Source organism: Morchella importuna, assembly GCF_003444635.1.
Source record: "Morchella importuna strain M04M26 chromosome Unknown Morimp01GS021, whole genome shotgun sequence".
NCBI classification, from domain to species: domain Eukaryota; kingdom Fungi; phylum Ascomycota; class Pezizomycetes; order Pezizales; family Morchellaceae; genus Morchella; species Morchella importuna.
This window is the reverse complement of record NW_025763418.1, coordinates 203,000-228,050: the sequence shown is the minus strand read 5'-3', so window position 1 is coordinate 228,050 and position 25,051 is coordinate 203,000. Positions and strand designations below refer to the sequence as shown.

Here is a 25,051-nt window from a genome sequence, read left to right as displayed (position 1 = left end):
GGCAATCGGTCGGAGTAGGTAGGTACATGTATGTATGTAGTAGGTTGAATCCTTTCTTCCTGTCCTGCTTGCCTTGTCCCCAAGTTAACAACAATTGCAATCACATACCTAACATACACCCGGACAAGCCAATTAGTCCAATTACCATCCATCATGTACATAAACATAAGTTATGGGCGCGGAAGCACGCACACACGCACGAACGATAAGGATGGATGGATGAGCAGAGCATATTCCTTCGCATGAGCGATATCGATAGGAAGCATGGCCCGCCGCGCATAACATCATCTCATCCCTCCCCTCCACCCATCCATGGTGCCATTCCATAGAGCAGGTAGTACAGGCTCGCAAGGCCACAAGCGAGAATTAAGCTTGCTGCGCAGGCCGCCATTGGAGGGGGAGCGCGGAATGGCACAGCAGTTCTGTTATATGGGAGGGGGTTCGTTTCGTTTCGTGTTGTATAATGATGTGGTGGATATAATCATATCAGATCAACAGTGGGTTAATTAAACATTAATAATTTATGGGTTATGGGCACGTGTGTGTGTGTGTGTGTGTGTGTGTGTAATACTGTGTGATACTGAGTGAGTGTGAGTGGATCGAACTACCTACTCTATGTACTCTGGCAGAGCACAATTGACAGAACAGCATGTCTACCGTCCACCCATTCGCTGGAGCTCTGCTACTCTCAGTATAACTGATGAGAAGGTACATCCGACCTTGTACGACCAGACAAAACAGATCACACCCGGATGTTCCACAACCCCCCCCCCCCCCCCCCCCAGAAACAAAAAAAGAAGGCGGCGGCGAGAAAAGCTAGCTAGCTCGCGAGATAAAAAAAACAAAAACCCCGGTTGAGCGCACAAAAAAGCCCGGCCAGGATGCGGCGTTTGAGGAATTTCATAACGGTTTTGCAAATGCTCTAGCTAGAGTAGCTAGCTGCATGCAAGGAATAACACTCGCGAGAACGTATAACCAGGGATTCACACACGCATCCAACGTTGGTTCATCATCAGTGATCTGATCTGATCGGGAGGGTGTGAGAAAGAAAAAAAAACACCTCCTCATTGCATGTCATCCCTCAATATCGTCATCAATCACCAACCCCCCCCCCCCACACACACGTGAGGGAGATATTTTACAGTAGGTGGGCAGAGTACTACTACTACTACATAGAGTGTGCGGAAGGGGGGGGAAAACAATCGACCACGCGTGCTCGGTAATTTTGTTTATTGCGTTGTTTGTGAAATGAAAATTAAAAGCGTGGGGCACGGCGGCGGCCAACCAACCAACGTGTTACAATTGCAGTATACAGTAGTAGTAACGGTAGCACTACTACTACATGTACTATGGGAGCTACATATCTGATACCGGATTACACGCTCAGTGCCAGAGTACCTACATGACCATATATACACTTTCAATTCCAGAGTGGCTATTGCATGCGGGCGCCCACCGCTCTGCTCTCGCTCGCTCGTGGTCGCTTAATGCTTTTCTGGTCGGCGGTAATCAATCGCTGCTCTTTTTCGCGTCGGCATCCGGGGAAGAGGCATAGCTAGCATAACATACGGTACGGTGTTTAGTTTAAATTTTTTTTTTTTTTTGTTGGGTCAATTGATTATATCATGGGGGAGGGAGGCGCCGGCGTCCCTGGCGCGGGGGGGGGGGGGTCGTGACATGACTCGTGATGGCATGAGAAGTGAGTACGTCCCGGATATGCATTACAGTAGCCGTAGGGTTTTTCACTTTCCATGACCCAGCCAGCTAGGTAGGCATGGAGGAGCAGCAGAAAAGAATAGTAAATAATAATAAATATGGTAATTCATGTCGACATCCCCGAACCACCCATTCCCCCTCAAACACGGGCATATCCACCCATCGCAGCGCATAGCCGTGGAGATATAATTCGGGCTGGCCGTACCGTACCGCGTGTAGAGTAGAGTACCTACTGTATGTATGTACGTCGATGGATGATGGCGCCGAAAGAAGAGCATAGCACATGGTATGATCGGATTGATGATGACAATGTACATCTCTAGCGCAGCGTACGCTACACGCGTGCCCAATGGCATAAGCTGCTGCTACTCTACTTGAGGGAGGTTCAGTTCAGCGTGCGGCGAAGTGGACCTTGAAACCTCTGCTGCTACTCTACTAGCTTTTTCTTCTTCTTTTTTTTCCAATCTGACAGATAGACGTACGGCGGGCAGATTCGGCTAATCTACGGTATGTAATCTACATACATGCCATGTATCCACGGCAATTGCATTACTCCAGGGCAGGCGGCCAGGGGGGGCGCAGAGCAGAGGGAGCAAGCAATAATTAAGCAAGCAGGATGACGATCATAAAAGCGACGAGACGAGACGAGCGAGCGAAAGCTTGGACGCATAGTGGCCGTGCGCAACCATTGCGCAAGGCCTGGCTAGTAGAGTAGACAGGCCCAGGAATGTAGCGTAATAGTAGTAGACAGCTCATGAAGCCCAATAATTCGAAACGTCTAACCTTCAATTGATCTCCAGGAGGTCATGGAAGGAATTCTAGATTCACGAACAGCTCGAGCTCTAGAGCCCCCCCTTCACGCGCTCTAGCCCTATGGACCCGTCCGTACCCGTACCAAGGAACTACAACGATATTTGATGGGCGGCGGCGGTGTGGAAAATAAGGATTAAGGGAGACGAAGGCTAGATAGATATCCGTAGCTGCTGCTGTTAGTATCACGTCCAGACGTAACTTATCGATGACACGACGACACACACCTTTTTTATTTCCTTTTTTTCCTTTTCGGCTGTCTTTCTCTAAGTATATGTATGCATATTTTCTTTTTTTCTTCCTGTCTCTTGTCGAATATCTTTTTTTGCTTTTCTTCTTTCGTCGCTCTATTTTTCGGCCCGAAAGATGGTTGAGAATAGACAGACGTCGACCAGGGGTAGGTGGGTGTGCAAGCTGAGAGAGCGAAGGATGGTGTGCTGAATCCGAAAGGGCATGCTCCCAAAGTAGAAACGGCTGCCCCCATAAATCGCTAAGAGATCCAAATCGCCCACAGTCGCCCTTCCAATCTGGGACAGCGTGCACCACTTTTTTAGGACCAGCCCTGTGCTTGCTGCTTGCTGTGTGTGTGTGGTATGTGTGCAGGCAGGTGCAAAAAAGTACCCTACAGTGCTTCTTATTTTAGAATCTGCCTATTTTTTTTGCTCTTCTTCCATGGTCACCACCCATCTCTATTCGTAGAGTCTCTCATGTAGGTACTTAACCTACCCTGGGATATCGATCATAATTAGGGATGACAGCCCAACCAACCACCACCATCCACCACCTCCAGGAGTAGGAGCAGGCAGAATGTGGCCGTTCATGCGGTGGGCGCGTATGTGTGATATGCGAGAGCGCTTCTGCTCCGTCACCCAACCACCTACCCATGTCACCATGTATATACTTATGTGCACTAACTAAGAGTTGGGCGGGCGGGGGGAGAGGATACGTAGTGTAGGCAGAGAAGGAGGAGGAGGAAGAGATACATGACCCAAAAACAACAGCTGTTGGTTTGGTGGGCCCGGGTTGCAGGCAGAGTATTCTCGTGCTGCCCAACCACTGGTAGAGGAAAGGATATTGGTGATGAGGAAGAGGATGAGTGACGGCCTGGGATCAAGCAAGCAGGAAATAGAGTATTTTATTATTTTTTATTTTTTAAAATTCCTACTCCTACTAGGAAGAAGTGAGTTGGAGTACGCAGAATATGGGAGGGAGTAACATAACACTTCGGAAACGTTAAATCCGTCAAAGAGTCAAGTACGCAGAATCGGTTTAGTTGGATCTTTTCTTTCCTTCTGATTTGCATTCTGATGTCTGGACTGGTTTGATTCTCGCTAGAGAAATCGCCAAATAATTTCCCACACACACCCACCCCAATCTCCATTTGCCTGGAACCCCATCCTTTCAATTTTGCAGTGGTAGGAGGTAGAAGACTAGACTGCCTCAAGTTGTTACCACCCACACCCATCCAAGCGGTTGCAGTAGAGTACGTGCATCCAGCAGCTCGCAGCAGCCAACGATCACAACCTACACACCTACCACCCACACAGCCAGAGTGAGAGCCCAGAACTGCCCTGCAACATAACCAGGAAAATAGCGGCATCTGCTTGTGAACGGTTACTTAAGTGATCGCTAACCCTCGTTCTTTAATACACCCCCCTCCCCTTCGATCTCGACCTCGACATTTCATATATTAATCCAACCACCCCCCCCTCCCACCCAACAACAGGCATCCTAAAAAGTGTATTAACTGGTTTTTCCTTTTTAGATCCACAGCTAGATCATCGCTCTTCTTATTTATTACCCTCTGCCTTCCCCCACACCACAACCAAATACTTACTTTCTTCACTTCATCATCTCGACGTGAAGCAAAATACAATCTACCCTCCCAGTAAAGTGCATAGCCGCAGCCGGAAGTGATCAGGCTTATCCATCGGCAAATTCACACACAGCAGCTATGGTGAGCATAAATATCATCTTGAAATTAAACAAACTCCTCCTTGCAGCGTCAGCGTGGCGCAGTAGAAGCAAACAAAATACATAATCTTTTGAAGGGGACACAAAAAAACTAACGGGTTGTATTTAATAAAGCCTTCATCAATTTCTTCCCAGCAGAACAGCTACGCACAGCACGCACAGCTCACCTCGCGGTTATACGCACTCAGCAGACCAATGTCAAACAAATTCAGACCAGTCTCAACAGCAACCTCGATCGACTCTTCAACTTCAGGCGACTATGAGGACCATAGACGGGGATCGATGAATGGATGGCGTACAAGGGAGAGTGTTATCATGGAGAGTGCTGCTGAGGATGACGAGTCTGAGGACTCAGAGTCCGAGAGCATTCGTTCATTGGGTGCAAGGGCTAGGATGATGACCGAGATGCTCAGCGATAGTGATGGATCAATAGGCAGGAGGAGCATCGATGGAGGACTCACATTCTCGCTATCCGAGTACGACGAATCCTACGACGTTCCATCGACTCCACCAGCACTCCCAGAGTATTCAGCTGGAAACTTCCAGATGGTTGAGATTTCCGATGAGAAGTCTCCCTCGATGTTCCGCTCATACTCACTCAACACACCGCCAGCATCGTCACACGACAGCATCTGCACTATCGGGCCAAAAGGACCTCATCTCTTCCGCTCATTCAGCACCTCCCACCAGAGCTCGCTGCCTCACATCACCATTCCCCGCCTGAGTGTTGTGATGCCACCGACACCTTCCGCATCAGTCTCGCCAGCCTCGCCTCCAGCACTTCCATCACCATCTCAGTTCCAGCAGCCACCTTCAGCAATCGACGAGAGCCTTCCATACCTATTCCGCGAGCCCGAGCTTCGCCCAATGAGCGAGCTTTCTCAGGTTGTCAGCGACTACGACATTGACGAGATCAGGAGCTGGACACCCAGACAGGTTTGTGCCTGGATGACCGCCCTCGGTGTCGAGAGAGAGCTCGTGGATAAGTTTGAGCGAAATGACATCTCTGGTGCCATTCTGATAGACTTGAAGTGGGAAGATCTCAAAGAGGTTTGTAGTAACAACCCTAACCCAAAACCTAACCCTGTGCTAATGTGACAATAGCTTGATATTCAATCATTTGGCAAACGCATTGAGCTCTGGTCCGAGATTCACCATCTCCGCACTCGCACTGCTACCTCGCCTATGGCAGGAGAGCCGTTCCCGCGTGCTGCCTCCCGCACGTCAAGGAGATCGTCGCCTCGCACCTCGCCAGTTCCTACACCAAAATCTTCACCCAGAATTCCTCAGACACCAATGGGCCGCGGAAGCAGCCACAGTGTAAACGAGATTCCCCAATCCGAGAGAAGACAGGAGAAGGAAACCACCGAGCGTGAGGATTCTTCTGATGAAGAGCGTGCACCAAGGCCGCTCAGAACCCAGATTAGGAAGCGTGCTCGCAGGACCACTGCCCGCGTACCAAAGTCGAAGCATTACGATTCCATGGCTTCTGAATCTGCAGGCATGTCTGACGCCGACTCTACTTACCTACACCAAGTCAAGTACATGCCCTCCATCCGTGCCGTCGAGGAGGGTGCAAACCGCCAGAAGGCTCCGACTCGCAAGAGAAGGACCACCGTCGGACCCAATGATTCCATCTCTGTCGTTAGCAAGACTAGACGAAATAAGAACATTGAGGACTTTACTTCATTTGGCCCCAATAACCAAAAGCCAAAGCCAGTCAAGCTCCATAAGTGTTCCAAGGGCGAGAAGTGCCGAAAGCACGGCCAGCCAGTTACCAGCAAGTCGGGTGAGAGGAGACGCAGGGCTCCCGCCGAGCATGGAACAATTTTCATCGCCACCACCCCAAGCATTGCTGATGCCTCAGCTCTTCCGAGGCTTTCAATCTTTGATGGAGCTTCCCGCCCTACATCAATGGTTGCACCCAGCATCATTGCTTCCAGCGATGTTTTGGGGCCTTCCCAGAGGCGTGAGGTCAAGCTTAAGCAGAACACCCTTAAAGATGTTGGCCGCATGGACCCGTTGGAGAATGTCAAGCAGTTCTTGACTCTCCAGCACCTCCAGCATCTCGAGGAGCGCAGACACTCACCTCCCCCAGTGCCAACAAAGTCAGCTGAAGATTTGGCACGTGCTCACCTCAGGGGAGTTATGCCACCCATGACCAGCCCTCCTCTCTCAAGGAGCGAGTCTGCACCTCCCCCAACATCCTCTCACAGCTCAAATGGCTCAATTTCTATTCCCATTGGTCTTAGTAACTCTCCTCCCATGGCCTCTCTTCCCGTTCGCTCAATGACCCCAATGAGTTTGCGAACAATGGGAATGGAGCGTGCTTGCCCGCCTGAGAGTTCTTCGCCACCCATGAGCATGCGCAACGTTGGCACGAACATGATGAGGACCACTACCCCCTTCTCGGAGGCTGATGTCCCAATCTACTCCACTACGCCTCCCCCCAATGACCGCAACCAATCGCAGTCTGTTCCCCCAGACATGCGATACAGGCGCTTCGCCACACCTGATCGCGCCCAGTTTAACCCTACCCCACTTCCAACTACCCCTACTCCTGTCCCTGTACGTCGCGGAACTGTTTCATCCCAGTTCAGGCCCGCGCCTATCATGACCGCTGTTGACGAGAACGCCGAGTGGGAGTTGGTCGAGGATGACGAGGAAGGTACCAAGATGGCTCCTGCCCCGTCTCCACAGAGAACCCACTCGGGGTGGATGAAGAAGCGCAGAACCAACTGGTTCCGCCACGAGTGGCCTGACTACCACTTCGTGCTCAAGGGTACCCGTCTTGGGTATGCAAGACACATGGAGAAAGAAGATGGCTTCATCGAGATGGAAAACTACTCTGTTGCCTGCTCCACTAGCGCCGGCCACAAGCTCTCTGCCGCCTTCAAGGGCTCCAAGCTCTTTGGCAACAAGAAGGGCGGCAAGGACGGTGACTGTGGCGCCTTCTTTTTCCAGCTTGTACCGGCTGCGCCGGAACCTGGAAAGAGCGCCATCGGAAAGGTCCACCACTTTGCTGTTGGTAGCCGAGAGGAGAGAATCGATTGGATGAGAGAGCTGATGCTTGCAAAGGCAATCAAGCAGAAGAAGGAGGGATTTGAGGTTGAGGTCAATGGTGAGAAGATGTAAATTGTTTGATGTGATTTAGTTTTGTGATTAATATTTCCTTTGTCTGTTATTTGTTTATGTCAGAACGTACGAGAATGGGTTTGATTTTTGATTTTTTTTCCTTATCATGCATTCATAGCGAGGGGTCTCTTTCTATTTCATTTTCACTTTTTTTTTATTTAATTTCCAAATCTTCACTTGCCCCTCTGCGGGTGTTTCATTCTACATTCCACTTGTTTTATTAGCTTCACCTTTTTTTATTCTTTACTTCATTCTTTTTACCTTTTTTTTACCTTTTGATTTCTCCTGGAGGACCTTATTGGCGTTTATTCTTTTACGAAGGTTGGTGGGTTAGTTAGTCGGTTTACAGTATTATCTTTCTCCTTCATGACGATTTGATTTTCGAGCGTTTAGTTATGGTGTTTTTTTTTATATATATCCTTATTGATTTTTTTTCACCGCAACTATTGCTGCTCTACCGTGTACTGTTTGGTGGATCCTAGCTGTGCATTGTTGGTTCATTTATTTTTTGACCCCCTAGCTTATTTATTATTCTTTTTTCCCTTTTTTTTCTTCTTTTATTTATTTCTGTATGTGACGGGACGTGGATGTGGATGGCCGATGGCCGATGGTCGATACGATGGAAGAGATGTAGTTAAGAAAAACAGATGGAATGGACACAAAAAAGATTGGATTGGCTCGCGCCGGAAATTGGTGTTTACTTTTTAGGTAGAATGGCTCGGTAGCTCTGGTAGTTTGGCCGAATAAAAGGATCTTTTAAAAATGAGTTCAAGTCCAATTTGATGTGATGAAAAGTATGAATAGGAAGATGGTTGACGGTGGTTATGTTGGGTTACGAAGAGATAAAGTGAAAGCACTTGTATACATAGATACCAGATAAGCTTTTTAGATTTTTAGATAGAGGTATCTGGATTTTCGTTCGTTGACATCTATGTGGCTTGACCACGAACCCCACTTCCTCTCCCACTTGCTAAGTATGAATTGAGACCAAGCAAGTGTTTTTCTCCTGAAGGTACAAACGCGCATACTGATTTTGTTCAGATACTCTGCGCGCCAGATATGAACGAAATCATTCATCACCAGGAGATGGCGTCAAGGACTGCGCTGTAACTTTGTTCCAACGAAACATATATTCATCAAGAAGGGAAGGAGATACTGCTTTACGAAACAGACCCATATGCTATAGTAATTTATCCAGATAATATTATATTGTGCTTTATAGCTGACGTTTAGTAAAAGGTCATGAAGCAACACAACATGATGAAGTGCAAACTTCGATTATTTGACTCAACACCGATCACTAGATGATCTAGTCCAAAGATAGGCCTGATCTGTCTTGATTCAATAGAGTTTGTCCTGCTTTGGGCTGAGATGAGGTTCGCAGTAGATCTACTTTTAGTTACGTTGAGCCAGCTCATGACCATCATTTACTAAATTCTTAATTATTTTTATACGATTGGCTCGCATACGCTGAAAGGTCAGATATGGCCAAGAAGGAATAGATACATACGGCCTCATACTCACCCAAGATGACCACTTGTACAATCAAAGCCTCTCTATTCCTTCAGTTTTATAATTCTCCGCGGGGATACTATACTATAATAATTAATGAACTACTTATCAATCAGTCGATCAGTCTAGGCATGCAATTAATAAATTAAATAGAAAAAAGAAAAAAAAGAAGTCGATCAGTCCAGGACGCCAAATCATAAACCATCACTCGGTACACATCCGCCCAGAACGCAGAGCTACTATATACCACTCAAGTTCAGAAAAACAAAAGAAAAAACCCACACATCTTCCATACACCAAAAGAGGAAAGAAAAAAACAACCGAAACTCATTTAACATACTGAAAATGAACATGGATGATTTACTCCGATGCGGGGAATCGAACCCCGATCTGCTCGGTGAAAGCGAGCGATGCTAACCGTTACACCACATCGGATTGTGACAAGGGTCGGACCAGCATTACTTGAATTCAAAATTAACACTATTTAGAAAAATCGTCCCGGCTGGAAACCACCAGCTCTGTCTACTACTTGCACTTGCTTGGTCTGCTCTCTTGATGTTTTGAGAAGTGGCGAGGATCATGGATGTGCTCCACGAGAAACTCACGTGACAGATCTGTCCGAGTGACAAATCATGATTTAATAAACATACAGAACCCCGATCCTTCCTAACCCGGGCTCAATACACCACAGCTTTATATTTTGGGCGCTAATAGCTTGGGACTATTCATGTACATAAAGTCCGTATCTAACATCTTGTTCGGTACCAAAATAAGTTTACGACCTCACCCCAGGTTCTGAATTGGCAAAAAGGAAAGAGAGTTCGGTACTCAGGATTCACACATGGTCTCCCACTGCAGTACTAATTGAGCGATACGAAGCTTAGGCTAGGCAGATCTGACGGGATACCCCGTTTTCTCCGTTCTATGACCGAACACGATGGACAGGCCAGTTTTCGTAGATTTATAGACTAGCAAAGTGGTCCTGATAATCGTATTACCGAGAAAAAAAGGCTTACCAAAGTCTTGTCCGGAGCGGAATATTGAAAAAGCTTCAAGTTTACCAAAATAAAACGCTCTCCAAACACTTATCAGAGGCTTAAAAAAGGACCATCCTTAGGGAAGCATTATCAAATCCTTATACGCAGAAAATCCCCCCCCCCCCCCCCGGGACGGTAACGCACGCACTGAAAACCAGTAAAAAAAAAAAAAAATGGAGTTCAGCACCCAGGATTCCCACACAGTCTCCTAGTGCAGTACTAATCGGGCGATACGAAGCTTGGGTCAGGCAGATCTGACGGGATACCCCACTTTCTTCGTTCTATGACCGAACACGTTGGCGAGGTCTGTTCCTGTGGATTTGAAGTCATGAGCTAGTTAGAAGACTATTGATTGGTACCGGCCAGTTCACCTTTCATAGCCCGGACTGTAGCCCCAGTCGTAGAATTCAGAAAGAATTCTGCGCTGTACCGTTAACCAGCCTCCCGGGCCCAGCCGCACCAAATTTCTAATGTTCTGCTGTCGGTGATGCCACATCTCAATAGAGACCGTACCTACATAATCCAGCGAACGTTTCTGGGCCACAAATTACCAATACTCCAACCGTAGCCTATAGAACTATCACCGTCCATAATTTCTCCTGCCCAATTACCCCCTATATTCCAGAAGTTTTCCAGAACGTTACAAACCAACTTCCCGATGCAGAGCCTGACCCGGCCCTCAGGACCCCGGAGCTGAAAAACACTTCTAGAACCATCTAGTTCGATTCTCACGAGCTTTCGATCCCGAGCCAACCAGCCAGCCAGGCAGTACAGCGCCATGGAACCGTGAGTAGCATCTATTAAGGTTCAAACTACCCAGTAAGGCACCATTATCAATACTAAGTTGTAAACCTACCAATATATACCTCAAAATCAACACCTCACTCAGGCTAGCCAACTCCAGCCCCTTTCGAGATACTAAGATTGTCCCCTATCTTACTCTCAACCACTCACACGCCTCCTCACGGTATATTACGCAAGAAAAGTGTAATTTTGTTTCCCCCCCCCTTATAGCTACTAGTAGAGTACGCCCTATCATTTCACAGAAAACGTTTTTACCGTTAACGTTAACAGCAAAACGTCCGGCCGGACGTCCGTACGTTGGCATGCGCAACCGGTGACCAGAAATACTCCCAGCCATGATTACGCCTTGGCACGCTGCCCTGCCGGGCGGACTTTCCATCATGTGCGCGTACCTTCCAGCCCGAAAATTAAAATAGTCTGGGCGCGCGCCGCGCGCGACGACGACGATCACTGGAAATACTACTTACTTACCTACATATATATATGACTTAGACGCCGCATCTGATTACGTCTGATTTCATATCCTGGCTATGACATGCGACTTGCTTGGTAGCGCTAGCTTACTTTACTGCCAATTTCAGATGCGCTGATCATGAGATTAAAGCTATACTATGTGGTTAATGAGTTTGAATTCGCACTGGCCGGAGAGGCGGGCGCGGGCCTGTTCTTAGATGTACGCACATGCATAGCCTAGATGGGATGGGGATGGGATGGGCCAATGATCATCCCACCTCACCTCATGCTATCTCACCTGTATGTACGTGCAGTAAACAAAAAACGTGAGTAATAATAGAATTCCAAATCTCTTACAAGATTTGCTAGAGAAAGCAAAGAAGTTCCTTTCGGGACTGCGTACCTACATGCTCGTCATACAAATTTTCCACCCTCTGCATACCACTGATCATCACCACACACACACACACACAAATTTTTTAAACGCTATGGTTGGACTGCAAGATATGTAGCCGTAAAACAACAAAAATGAGAAACATAAATGAAACAAATGCACGCTCGCTTTGCAAAAAGAACCCAAAAAAAACAAAAAACAAAAAGAACGCCAAAACATGCTGAAAGACAAAAGAAAACCGCTGGTGTAAAGTCTGACAATAATGTAATGATCCCAGACCAGATGCAATAAAACCCCTGATTAAAACAATACTCGCTCAAAAAAACAAGGTAAAAAATAAGAATAGAATAAAACAAAAGAAAAAAGAAGGACGTCACCCACTTCCTTAGAAGCGGTTATCGTCCCATCCCAAGCCTCTTCCTGTCAATCCTACAGGCTGCAGTCCTCCCTTGAACCTCAATGGTGGGACTTCCTCCTCGTCAACGAATGGCGGATGGCATAGCCCCTCACCTCCCTGGTAGAAACTGGCTGTGTATCCAGTCTCCAGAGACAGCGGGCGGTTCACATCCATGACTCGCGCCTTCATGGGCTCACTAAACTCATCCAAGTCGGGCCTATCTCCACCTCGTAGCGCTTTCGTCACAGCGGCGGAGAAGTCGGAGGCGGTGACAGATGAGACAGATGAGACTTCGGATGGCCGCGAGCGCGGTCCAGGGTTGTAAGCGGACGGCTCAGGAGTAGGAATATATGGTGTCGAGGTTTGTGAGATAGAGTATGGAGCTGGTGCAGGCTTTGGTGCAGGCGTGAGCGGGTACGGAGCAGGCGAGCGGGAGTTTGTAGATGATGCGTTGGTGCTCCGGCTCATTGCACTGCCTCGGCCCTCGAGGATTGGGTTGGAGGAGCCCGAGAAGTTTCGCGGTTTCCATTCATTGGTCATGTCGCGGGGCTTCCACTCATTTGTTAATGCGGGAGTGGGGTTCACAACCATGGGGTTGTTGTTTGCACTAAAGAAATTGCTTGAGTACCGCTCCCTCACGTCCGCTCCAATCACCGGAACCGGTGGTGGCGGCAGCTTCTGTTCTTCAAAGTCTTCGGGCATGGCAGAAAGACGCCCGTTAAAGTGGATTGTCCGCCGGCGAGTTTTCATCTCCACCGCCTTGATATATACCAGCATTATCGCAAGTCCAATGGCAATTCCCGGGAAAAGGCCAACAAGAATTCCTTCCCAGGTAAACTTAGAGCATCGAGACACCGGAACCTCATCACTAGTTGCAGGAAGAGTGATAAACTGTTTACATGTCTCCAACAGCGCTTCATCAGTAGCGTTCTTCTTCCTGCCTTCCCGGTTCTCAACGTAATCCGCGGGCAGGTTCGCAGCTTTCATGATACAACGATCCTTATTCGGGCCACATTCATAACCCACTGGACAGCATTGTGTGCCACAGGTGTCGAGCTTTGGTTGTGTCGAGAGCGTGCTCAGGGTTGTTGTGGAACACGTAATGGGAAAAATCTCGTCGCAGATCTCGCCGACTTTGCAACACACGACCGAGGTTGCATTTTCAACGGGGATACAGCGAGTGTTGGAGGGGCAACAGAAGGAGCCGACGTTACAGGTAACGGAGTTGGTATCGGACCCGCAGGTTTCTTGTCGGGGGAGGAGGGTCGAGAGGCTTTGGCTTCCGACGTTGTTGAAAGCAGTAGCGCTGCTGAAGAGGAGAGCGAAGATGAGTAGTGTGGTTGTTGTTAATCGGTCCATGGCGGATGATTGATATGTGCTATGGTAGTAATAGTTATGAAATGTGTAGTAGTGGCACAGAATATATGGGTAAGTAATTAAGAGCTTCAAGCCCCGTGAAATATTAAGAAATGGTAACAATCGTCCTTTCAAAGGAACTTTAACGACAACAAAAAGGAAATAAAAGAAAAGAAGAAAAAGGTATTGAGATCAGCTCAGTACCAGAAAGAGAAGTGAAGGTGGGTAGATAGGTGGACAAGATCGAGGGAGAGGAGGAAATGGAGAGATACATGAAGAAGAATTTCCCATGACCAGTCGCACAATTTCCTTCATCGAATCAACAATAGCAATCTATTGCCTCGACGCACGAGGGATTGCTGGGCGCCTATGAGTTTCCATAGTTACATCACACCCAAAACGTTTCCCCTGGATCAATGACTAGATCTTTAGTTCCCCATGCCATGCCATATATGCGCTCCGCCGCCCTATTGGCCAACAGCCGAAAGTGAGACATTATTGGTTGAAATTGTACCCTTTCGGGGTATCAGGTTGTCTTGAATCCCTGTCCCCGCGGCTCTCATTTGCGAACATCATTTGTATTTTCAAGAGTGATAGGATAGGATGACCCATTGGGTGGCCCATGGTGGAGATATCTGAGCTGGACAATGAATAAGTCGCAGTCAGGGGAACCAATACAGGGTGAATGGCGACAAATGGCACTAGTGATTGTGGAGCATCATTTCCAGAGCGCCACTTCCGACCTATTCTACATCCCCATTCTTTCGAGAAGTCACATACATAGCCAAGGTATAGTTTGGAGTTCAGTCAACCTAGCTCGCGTATGTATGTAGGCCCTATGTCGTGTTCGCTGTCACAAGTCACAACAACAAACTGTCGGTTGATCAGTTAGTCGGCCGGTCGGTCGGTAAGCCGGGAATTCATGGTAGTTCGTTTGTTGGCAGGTTGGTGACGAGTCCAGGATAACGTACATGAAGAGTAAAGATGGATAATTCCTGCCTGGTCTGCTGAAGAATTTTTTTAATTGATGTCCGTAGGCGCCAGATCAGGAACGTTAGAGGAAAGACAGATCCTCCGCCGGGATTGTATTTTTGGGTGGAAAACCTAACCCTGTCGCTACGGAGGCTAATTAGGCAACATACGGATTTGGACTTTTCTCCTAAACAGGGGAATTTGCTACCACCCGTGCCCCAAAATTAGGCTGCTTTCGACCAATCGGTAGGGCGCGTCTAAACTTCCCGGCTCTAGCGCTGACATAACCAGACCGGGTGGTTTCACGCTAGGTAAACTCGCTATTTGTTTCTCTTCAGTGATATTGAATAGGTCAACTCGATGTGTTGATCGGGGGTAAAGTTGCTTTCTTATTTTCAATATATATTTCCTTGAGAGATGTTGAAACAGGAATGCACAGCCCCACGTAATGAAGAAAGAAAAGGCGACACCTCAACACATGATAAGAGTGAAATATGAGTAGAATACGCTATCGATGGGTCCAATTCCAATGAGTCGTAGGTGTTGTAAAAGTCTAATCAGAGGAGTAGCTGGTTGTCATGATACGTGTCGTCGACCTCAGCCACTGTGTGAGTGCAGCGCGCGCCACACCAGCAGGCCAGGAGCACTACCCCTTCCAATGCATTTTTTAGAATATCGCCAGGGGTAAAAGTGTACCTGGTTGACGCCACTTTTCAGCCTGGTGCAGTAACGCAGGGGTATGAATGACATGTGCATCCCAGATGTACGCAAACGTGATGTATAATGCAGGTATCGACTTGATCACCCAATGGACTGCCGTGTGGGGGGGCTGCAGTTGTCCACAAGCATATTACATGATGCTCACTTGATCGGTTGGCAATTGCAACAATATTTCCCAGGCTAAAGATGTTACAGAGTAGTTGGACTTCTGCGGGAGCACCTGGGGACCAGACAAAATATTCTATCTATTCTAGGTCTTAAGAGATGTAGCTTAAGATGCATGCAATGTGCTTGGTGGGAGGAGGAATGGGCCCATTCATGTGCGTCTCAACGAAAAATACGGCCCTAGATCATAGAGATCCAGACAACTTTCGGGGATCCTCTATGTGCGTGGAAATCTTGGAAAAGACTCCTTTCGTGGGGTGAAGGCACAAGAATCCGTCATGTAATTTTCTGCGGTAGTGAGTATTGTAAATAGCCAAACACCATCTCAAACGGAAGGGCCACTTCCCTGGGAACATATTCTAGCAAGGACACAGAATCTTGTTTATTGAAGCCAATGTTTCCAACCATATTTTTCAAAAATAGTCATGTTCATGGGGGTATTTAGCCCATAACACTGCGTTTCTGGAGCGCTTTCGTAGTGATGGTTTTCTCCTAGTGCAAAGTGATGTTGTTAAAGGAAAGGAAGCGGGGTGTGAGAAGCAATCACGGTCAGAGCTAGAGTCAGATAGCGATAACTGTGGATCCAGGTAGATGTATAGATGTATAGATGAGGGAAGGAAAAATTAAACGGGAGATACTGTAGCAGAAGAGAGAACAGAGGCAATGGTGTCCGATGGCACAGCGAACACGTCTCGGCTACGATAAAGTTCATGTCCATAAATTTAAGGTTTGAGCCGCTGCCTCTAGATCTTAGTCTTTCCCTCTTGTAATTGAGGTACCTTCGGCGTCATAATCCTCATTAGCAGCATTACGGACCGTTGCAATAATTACGACTTAATTTCACAATGGCAGAAACAATAATGCTAGGAGATGAAGTTGTAGTAGACGGTTTACTAATACGTCTCTAGAAGTACAAAAACTATTAGGCGAGTTGCAGAGCCATCTTGTCCTTTTGTTTGTCTGGCCAGCTACATAAGTTCACTAAGCTTTCATGTTGATTGACATTCGACTTGACCACACACATATCATAATTGTGAGCTTTCTACGGAGGGTTTTTAGTGACCATAATTAATTTTCACTAGACTCCAGATTCTTTGTTTCTTCAACCCTCATGCAGATCATTGACCCCGCTAATCTTATCAATCAATCAATTGAAACAAAGTGCAGCCCCCCACACCCGATCCAGTTACCCTCCCTCCCCAGCTCTCGGTTAGCAATCCACGCGATAAGCTCCAACCAAAGCTCATGCTCAGCTCAGCAGCTCGCAGCGCTCCCAATTAACAATGCCCATATCCGAGATCGTAAAACCGCCCACCGGACGACTGGACAGCATCCGCGCCAGGGGCGACCAAGGGCTGCCAATACCTTTGAAATTTAAGCCGCGGCCCGTATCACGGAGGCCGAAAGAGTACGTTTGTTTGTTCGCTCGGGAAGCTTAAGGGAGGGGTCAGGCCAGCCAGAGCTAATGCTTTGTCACGACACGCAGGGAGAGAGATGCACTAGAGAAAAAGTACGAAGCGCCGCCGGCCAGTAGTAGGGGAGCTTCTACAAGGCGAAGCAGAGGAAGGGGTGGTTTCGGAAGTCGTGGGAGACGGTGGGAGACGGAGACGGCGGCAGTGGGTGCGTCCGGGCCCTTCGCCCTCGGGAGTGTCTTTACTCCAGGTTTGTCCTCTTTCTCAACCCTAACTGTGGCTATAAGCTTTGGAAGCGCAATTCTAACCCTCTTAGGGCGAGCTCAAAAGGTTGTTCAAGAACGTGGCCGAAGCTCAAATACAACCGATAGGCGCCGACCTGGATTAAATACCAGAACAACGCTTAGCTCCGAGACTTCAAACACTACTACGGCAACTCCTGAAGTTAATGATGACGGAAATATATCTTCCTCGTCTTCGGATGACTCTGTAGGCTCCAGGGTGGATGTGGAAGACATAGCCCTAGTTAATAGTGCAAAGGACAACAATGTGGAGGGGGCTGCGGATGAAAGCAATTGGGGTGCTGGCACTGGACCACCTGTTAGAGTACTAAGAAGGGCACATGTGGATCGCATTGCGCAGGTCAACACAGACAGCAGCCTACTAAAGCGCGGGCGCAGCTCTCGCGTTGCGGTATTTGAGGAGACGATCGCAGTCAAAGAAGAAGCTTCAGGAGATACTCCTGGGATAAGGCCGCATCCGAAGAAGGACAAAAAAGTACAGAAAAGACGGAATAATGAGAAGAATCCCAAGGCGGCAGTCGTGTTAGGCAGCATCGAAGACAGAGAGGAAGCTGAAAGGGAAGAGCTGGATCGTGCCACCACTTTGAGAGAGCTAATTGGCCGCGGCGGTGGGGCTGATGAGGATGGAGATGTCAATATGAGTAGTGAGAATGCTGAGGTTGATGATCAGATCTTCATCTTCCAGTTCCCGCCTATTCTGCCTCAACTTGTTGCCTCTGTCTCTGCAGATGAAAGCATTGACAGGCCGGCCGATGTTGACGATCCTGCCACTGCTAAAAAGGTATCGGGCATTGCGAAGTACAGAGCTAAGATATACCTCAGAGCACAACAGGCACTGCTGGAATCCTACCCACCCCCTGGAATCGCAGGGAAACTGCAGGTACATAAGTCTGGGCGGACGACTATTCTGTGGGGTGCCGCAGATGGCGTGGATGGTAATACGGCAATTGAAATGGAGGTTGCCAGGGCTGTGCCGTGTGACTTTTTACAGGAAGCTGTGGTTATGAAGACACAGAGTCCATGGGGGGAACAGGATATTGACGAGATCGGAAAACGTATGGGAGCGGCGTTTTCGCTGGGCCAGGTGAAGGGAAAGTTTGTGGTGAGCCCAGACTTTGGGAAGTTGTTAGAAGGAGACACCAAGAAGGGGAAAGGCAAAGGAAATGGACTGCATAAGAACGCGAGCAGTAGTAATAGTAAGACGAAAGGGAAGGAGAAAGAGAAATGATGGGACGAACTTCCAGCTTTGCTAATTTTTGATGAATGGTCGACGATTTGATTTTTTCCCGGCGCTAGATTGAAGTTTTGTTTATCTAGTTTATAATTGGGTAAAGAATTCAATACATTCTCTACCACGGGAGTAAATGCATCACGAAACGCATCCTAGCATAGTAATATTTTATACCACGGCGTCTCTCAGCTTGACGTATGCCTTCCTAGGTTCAGATTTTCTTTACCGGAATAGCAGTTTAAATAGACCGCGGATAGCAGACGACCGGCCAGTCAGAAGCCGTCACTCGATTAACCCGAGTGATTATTTGTGATCCGCCCACCAATCTTTCTTTGACTGATAGATCTATTGCAAGGATACAAGTATAAAAGAATTCTATTAGTCTTTTCAAAATATATAGTTTTGATGTACAAAACCCAAGGGCTATACACCTGTTGAGATATCTGAACCGGTGGTATATCTACGGGGTAGGCTGAGCCGAACCCGGGGCGATCTGATTACAGGGTTATGCCACTATCAGATTCGATTTGGGCTAGCCCTCTGATATTGTTACCCGAGAGGCCGAATTTCCGGTGACAAAATTTTGAAACCGATAGAGTTGTTAACTAAAACTCTAAAAGTGGATATCGTAATCGAGCCGTATTATATAACTTTATCTCGGCCGAGTTGATTCAAGAAGCAATCCCCCTCCTGTTAGATCTAGTCGGTAATATGTCTGCCTAGTAAGCCGGTCAGTGATGCTGGAACCTGCCTGCGGACTCTCCCTTAGATCTATAGAGCTAGAGGCCTAGCCACGGCCCCCATCCGCTAGCGCTCTTCTCTTTGCCAGCTTCGATTCCCCTCCATCCTCGGCGGAATTAATTGCTTCCATGTGCTGGGTAATTCGATAGTTCATCGAAGCTGACTGCTGAGCGAAGGGTGTACGATGAAGAAGTGGTGAGGTTCGTCACATTCTACGTTTTTTTTTTTTTTTTAAATCCCGCTACAAAGATTAGTGTCCTTTTGCCCACAATATGATTGGTCATGTGATCGAGTGATAACCCATGATCCTTTATTTCACCATTTTGAAGAGAATCATCCCCCTTTCCTCTGCCAGATACTACCAAGTTAAGTTACAACATTTCTCATCCTTTCTGTTCATATATGTGATCGTCTGGTTGAATTGTCTCAATGGACTTCTTCACTCGTTCGTGGTGCCAGGGGAGGCGGACTAAGCTAACGCTAACACTAGCATAGCTTACTCTGTTCAAGACAACATTCCTCTTTTGCGAATTCAATCTACATACATACATGTATACATGTTCTTCTCTTAAGCAATGCGCTAGGACTTCATCAACCTCTATACACTCAACGTATTCTACTTAGTGGTTCGCCCCCATTCCCCAAGAACTGCCTTTCAGGAGTCTAGTAATTAAGGAACGGATCGGTAACCAGTCGACATCGACCTTGATAAAAAGAAAGATTAATTTCTAACATGACTCGACAAGTCTAGAATTGGCATCAGCACCCCACCTCCTGTTTTCCCCACGCTTACCGCTCTTTGAATGACTATCTGCATCAATCCAGACCATCTTGGCCCTTTGTTTTTGGTCTGGGTGTGCTAATTATCGACAAGGAACACTCACGAACCACCCCACGTCTATCACACATCGACGGCAGAGCTTGCAGGAGGTTCCACTCCCACATGAGTGACCTCATTGTATACATTTGGGGATATCTGAAGATAACCACCCGTGCATGTGCAGCCGCTTTTCCTTTCAGGTACATAGACCATTACATCTTACCCGGATGCCGGTATGCATACATATGCATACATACAGAACCCCAAGATCAAGAGTGGAGGTGATGAGTTCCACAATAGCTGCAACAAATCAGAATAGAAATCAGATGATACTCGGTCTTGCCTACCTACCTGAACAATCTGTCACGTCTACCACCCTTCGACTATTATATCAGCACAGCTTTTATAATGCGCAGCCTTTGAAACTCCCAATACAGAAGATCTGCACTCTCAATTCGGCCGGTAGAGAGGGTCGCACGAATGGAGTAATGAAACCATGTAAGCTTCACGAAGCGATTATCCATATATACCTAGCAGTACAACTGATAACCAATGACCAGACCTTTACCCCCGCTATACAACACAACTGCATCTTGAGTCCCAGTAAACAATTTTCGGTGGCTTTGGAAACCAGTCAGCACGTGAAGAAGGCCGAGCGAAGAAGCGAAGAAGTGAAGAAGCGGAGATAGTCCTCTATGTGGTTGCTACTGCGTAATTGCACAGGAAAGGGGTGTGTCATATTCTTTTCATTCTCGATGAAACTTATATCTTAAATCTACAGTGTCGATCAGAGGCTTATTACAATATGTCTATGGTATGATTACTGTCGATCACATAGGGCGACGAAACGGACTGATATCGAGGACTCTATACAAAAAAAAAAACCAAAAAAAAAAAACGGCGTGAGAGGCATAAGCAACATGTGCAGAGTGCCTCATGTGGTCGAATGATGGGACCTCGACTCTCCACAGATCTGCCATAGTGGGTAGCACGGCATATTTTGGGGCTCAATAATAACTGCCGAGTATAGCCTTACAACCCATGGTGCTGCTGCTGCACAGAGTATCCAACCTAGGTGTATTGAACGTACGGCTACGGCTGAAGCCGTAGATAGGGGTCAAAGCTTTGAAGAAGGTGCTTAATTGATAGAGTACACGTACTCTATGGGAATTTAAGAATGGATTAAAAGATGCTATTGGATCACTAGGGAAATTGTTTCGCCTCATCAAAGAGCCTCTTCCACCGATAATCAGGCTGATAAGACCCAGGATTTTCTGTAATCGGCACATGAGACACCTTCCTGATTGGGTCGCTTTATTAAAAGAGCCGCGCCAAGGGTTTTCATTGGTGCATGTAATTATTAGGATTTCCGTTTCAGTCTCTGCATAAGCGAAAAAGTAATTGAGAGATTGATCAGGCAAAGGTTCAGCTTGACATCTGTACGTACTCCGTACCTAATGTAGGTACAGGATTCCATACAGTGCCAACTTTAGAGCACCTACTTGAGATTACTCAATTACTCTAGACTCTAATGGACATGCGCATAACCATAATATGAATGCTATGCAGGCAATCGTCTTTCTTCAATCGGGATGGATTTCATCAGTGTTCTACTCTACTCCCTTATCGTTGATCCGGGATTCCCCTATTCCGATTAACCTGTTGCGGAACCCGGTGCGTACTCCTCACCGGTCCACAACTCACGACTTCAAGATCCCCAGAGGATACATTATAGCCGTGGTCCCGGGTAATAGGATGCCAAATATACCAGGTTTTAAGTAGCGGGACGATATATGAGATGGCCTTTCTCGCCTTCAGCCGATGTTTGGGCGGGAGATCACCTGGCTCTAGCCCCATCAAACTTCATGATTCTTTCTAGTTATATGTGGGCAGTGGTATATTCTGATTCAAATCATCTAGGTTTCCGCGATTGAAGCCGAGCATGGTAATTATGCCCGGGAGAACATGCATGCACGCATGAATACTTGCATAGCATGTATCCTGCCTGTAGAACATGCAGCACCGACACATAATCCCAAGCGTAACCTCACTGACCAAGGGTATGGATCGAAGTACAGAAATACAATGCACAACCTTAACGCACAAAAAAAAAAAAAAACTGGGACTATTACATGTGCATTCTGCAAAAGTAATATGTGATCCTTCAGGGTCATGATTAGTCTACACAATCGATCCCTCTCCCGTGAGGCCTCGCTTCTATTTATGACGGACCATGCATACACATGCAGGTGGTTAGGTACTTCCATATGAAGATAAAAGCTATAGTAGCTTGCTTATCACCATTATGCAGGAGTTGAATTACTATTCTGCTTTCACGTATCTACGGTGATGACTAAATCTTTTAATCCGTTCCCAGATTGACAGTGTCAATGATTAAACGCATTGAAACCCTGGACTAGATGAACTGACATAAACATTTATAATTATAACTCTCAAACAACCCATATCCCTCCTTATTAACAACCTAAAATAACTCAGATCAAAGCCGTACGATATCTTCCAAAACACGTGGAGCTGGCCAATGGTATCTACCCCACAAATTGAGCTGACAGCTACTGGGAATACTCAAAAGGGTGTTCCTTGTTAGGATTTCGGGGTGTAGCGAAAACTACAAGCAACATCTATTTTTTAAGATTGAGCACCGAAATCTCGTTGCGATACAGGCACTTGGAATGGTCCAACACTGTTTGGTTCTCTGCTTAATCTCCATGCCGAAATTCTGTCCGGTCATAATTATCGGTATATCACTGTGTTGGTCGTTACACTATGACCTGGTTGAAATCCTTGGGTATTCCTTATGAGGGCTAGTGGATTGGAAACTATTCGCTTCTGTAGCCTCCGTAAGAATAAGACCGAAACCTCTTCCCGTACGAGCTTTTGCCGAGTGAAGGATCCATGGTTCTCCGTGCCACCGCCGGCCGGGATATCGATGTACCGGCCGGATAACTTCCGAGAACCGTTTAACACTTTACTTCGCTAAACACCGTTGTAATGTCGGATATGTTTCGCTATGAATTCGTTTCTGTTTGACGCGCATGGTTAAATACCTAATTCATTGGAGTTAAACATTGAGTCTCTAGGTATAACCATGAACGTCTAACATCCTCTAAAAGTAGTTCACCAACAAGATTCAAGGTCGGGGAACCCTGTTGCGAATATGTTCTACGAATGTCTTAAAGTTAGGGTGTTTGGAACATTGTTGCGGATAACCGGAGAATCACTCTCACTTAATAAGATCAAATGTTTCAACTAAGACATAGACAAAATTCATTCATGATAGATATCTATTATCTTGCAACCCGTCTCAACCATAATGATGTCGGGCAAAAGAGTTGACTGAGCTCATGCTGAAACACGGCATAAATGCATCCTAACTACATAATTGTACCCGTTCATCGTAATATACAACACATACAACCGAATGTGATCTTCCGGGATAAAAGCTAGTTTACTATGGCGACATTCGGGGATCTCTTGGTTACGACGAGACGAGGCTTTTAATTGAAGATCATGGTTTTCTTCATCCATGGGGCACGTGTTAGACAAGCTTATATATAAACGGGTTTTCCCTCACGAGACGAATACCACGACCCGTCCCATGGCCATGTTATATACATGTACCCGTTGATCCATGTATAGTGGTCCCAACATATCATCAGTACCAAAACGGACAGAAATCTACTAGAAAATCTCTCTGAGTAACCCATCTCCTCACGTGGACAGAGGACCATACGGCTATCCGAGAGAGTACAGAAACGGGAAACATGTGGGCTACCGAGATACACATATCCAACTCATGAGGGTTTGAGCCAGCAACATAGAACATAGACATTGATCATATCATAGCCAGAACTATTGTATAGGAACCCGTAGCGATGCAGTAATCCGGAAAGGACCACTGCATTCAGTCGAGAGGATGAAGAAGGAGCCGATCAGCTGACAGGCTCGTTTGTCAATTGTTATGCATCTACACATGCGCAGGGCGTTTTTGTTGTTGCCGTCCCGATGGGAAGGAAGTGAAAAAAGTTGCAGTTTTGGGTCAGCGACGAGACACAGCGGTGGGAATGATTTTTTTTTTTTGCTTTTAGTGATCGTGTTACAGAATGCACAGGTGGAGTAACGCAAATTTTGAATTTAATTATTGCCAGCTTATTGGGAAGATGTTGCAATTACTATCACCTAGATACACACTCGAGTGCACTTTCTGTATACGTAGCACCAATAGTTCGATGGCCCTCGAGCTCCACTCTTGCAATTACAATTAATTGAGCCCTACTCACGTCTCAAAACGTTATATATCCTCGCACCCGACATGATCTGCAGGCACATACCACGTACGTTACGTTTCTTAACTTTTCGTCTAACCCCTATAGCCAACCCCGCCAATTAAACACGCAATCTGGTCATGGTATAGTAATTGAAGATACCAATGCGGCAAAAACTTATTTCCCACCTTCGGCAAACCCCCTGATTTTTACCTAACCAGTACCTGGCGTGACACCTGAGCTCAGACTTCCTAACCTAATCTAATCTATATAGACAGTAGATACAGAATGTCTTTTATCGGGTCCGGAGTCATAGTAGCCGATAGACGTTATTGATGTTTCTAAGTAGGATATGGATCACGCACAGTGTGCATGATGGACTATCAATGGCAAAAATTCTATGAGGCTCTTGGTAAAAACAAATCAACCTACCTATTGGTAAATGACAATCAATCAATCAGGTTCTAGAAAGCCAAAGTCCTGTTGCCTAAGGGTGATCTTGCTGCGCGGAGTAATAGATGATGACCTGAACTTAACTAACTCAGTATGTGCCTGGTTTCCCCTTGGTCTGAGATGCTATACTGCTTTTTTTTCTTGTGAAGCTCGAGCTCAATCTAGCTCACCTATCATATTACCTCTGCCTTGTTTCCTGATATCTAAAACGACGACATTACACACAAGTGAGTGACAAAAGCATCGAACCACTTACCTACGTCTGAGCCAGGAGGGAACATCAATAGGCCGGTGTGACTATGGCAAATACAAATCGAAATTACGATTCCCATTAGTGGGGTGTGTCTCGCGGAGAAATCTT

General features: G+C 46.8%; 3 protein-coding genes across 3 annotated transcripts; 2 read left to right on the top strand and 1 right to left on the bottom strand.

The window, feature by feature from the left end:
* Positions 1-4,480: 4,480 nt before the first annotated feature.
* Positions 4,481-7,635, top strand: LAJ45_06910 (uncharacterized protein; the record flags this gene model as incomplete). The annotated part of the gene is made up of 3 exons (XM_046116471.1): positions 4,481-4,483; positions 4,615-5,550; positions 5,605-7,635. 3 exons carry the CDS (start codon positions 4,481-4,483, stop codon positions 7,633-7,635), a joined length of 2,970 nt encoding a protein of 989 aa, XP_045970240.1.
* A 4,585-nt stretch (positions 7,636-12,220) lies between these two features.
* On the bottom strand, positions 12,221-13,591 carry LAJ45_06909 (uncharacterized protein; the record flags this gene model as incomplete). Its single annotated transcript, XM_046116470.1, has 1 exon — positions 12,221-13,591. One exon carries the CDS (start codon positions 13,589-13,591, stop codon positions 12,221-12,223), a length of 1,371 nt encoding a protein of 456 aa, XP_045970239.1.
* A 3,137-nt stretch (positions 13,592-16,728) lies between these two features.
* Positions 16,729-18,387, top strand: LAJ45_06908 (uncharacterized protein; the record flags this gene model as incomplete). Its single annotated transcript, XM_046116469.1, has 3 exons — positions 16,729-16,853; positions 16,932-17,107; positions 17,174-18,387. 3 exons carry the CDS (start codon positions 16,729-16,731, stop codon positions 18,385-18,387), a joined length of 1,515 nt encoding a protein of 504 aa, XP_045970238.1.
* Between the last annotated feature and the right edge of the window lie 6,664 nt (positions 18,388-25,051).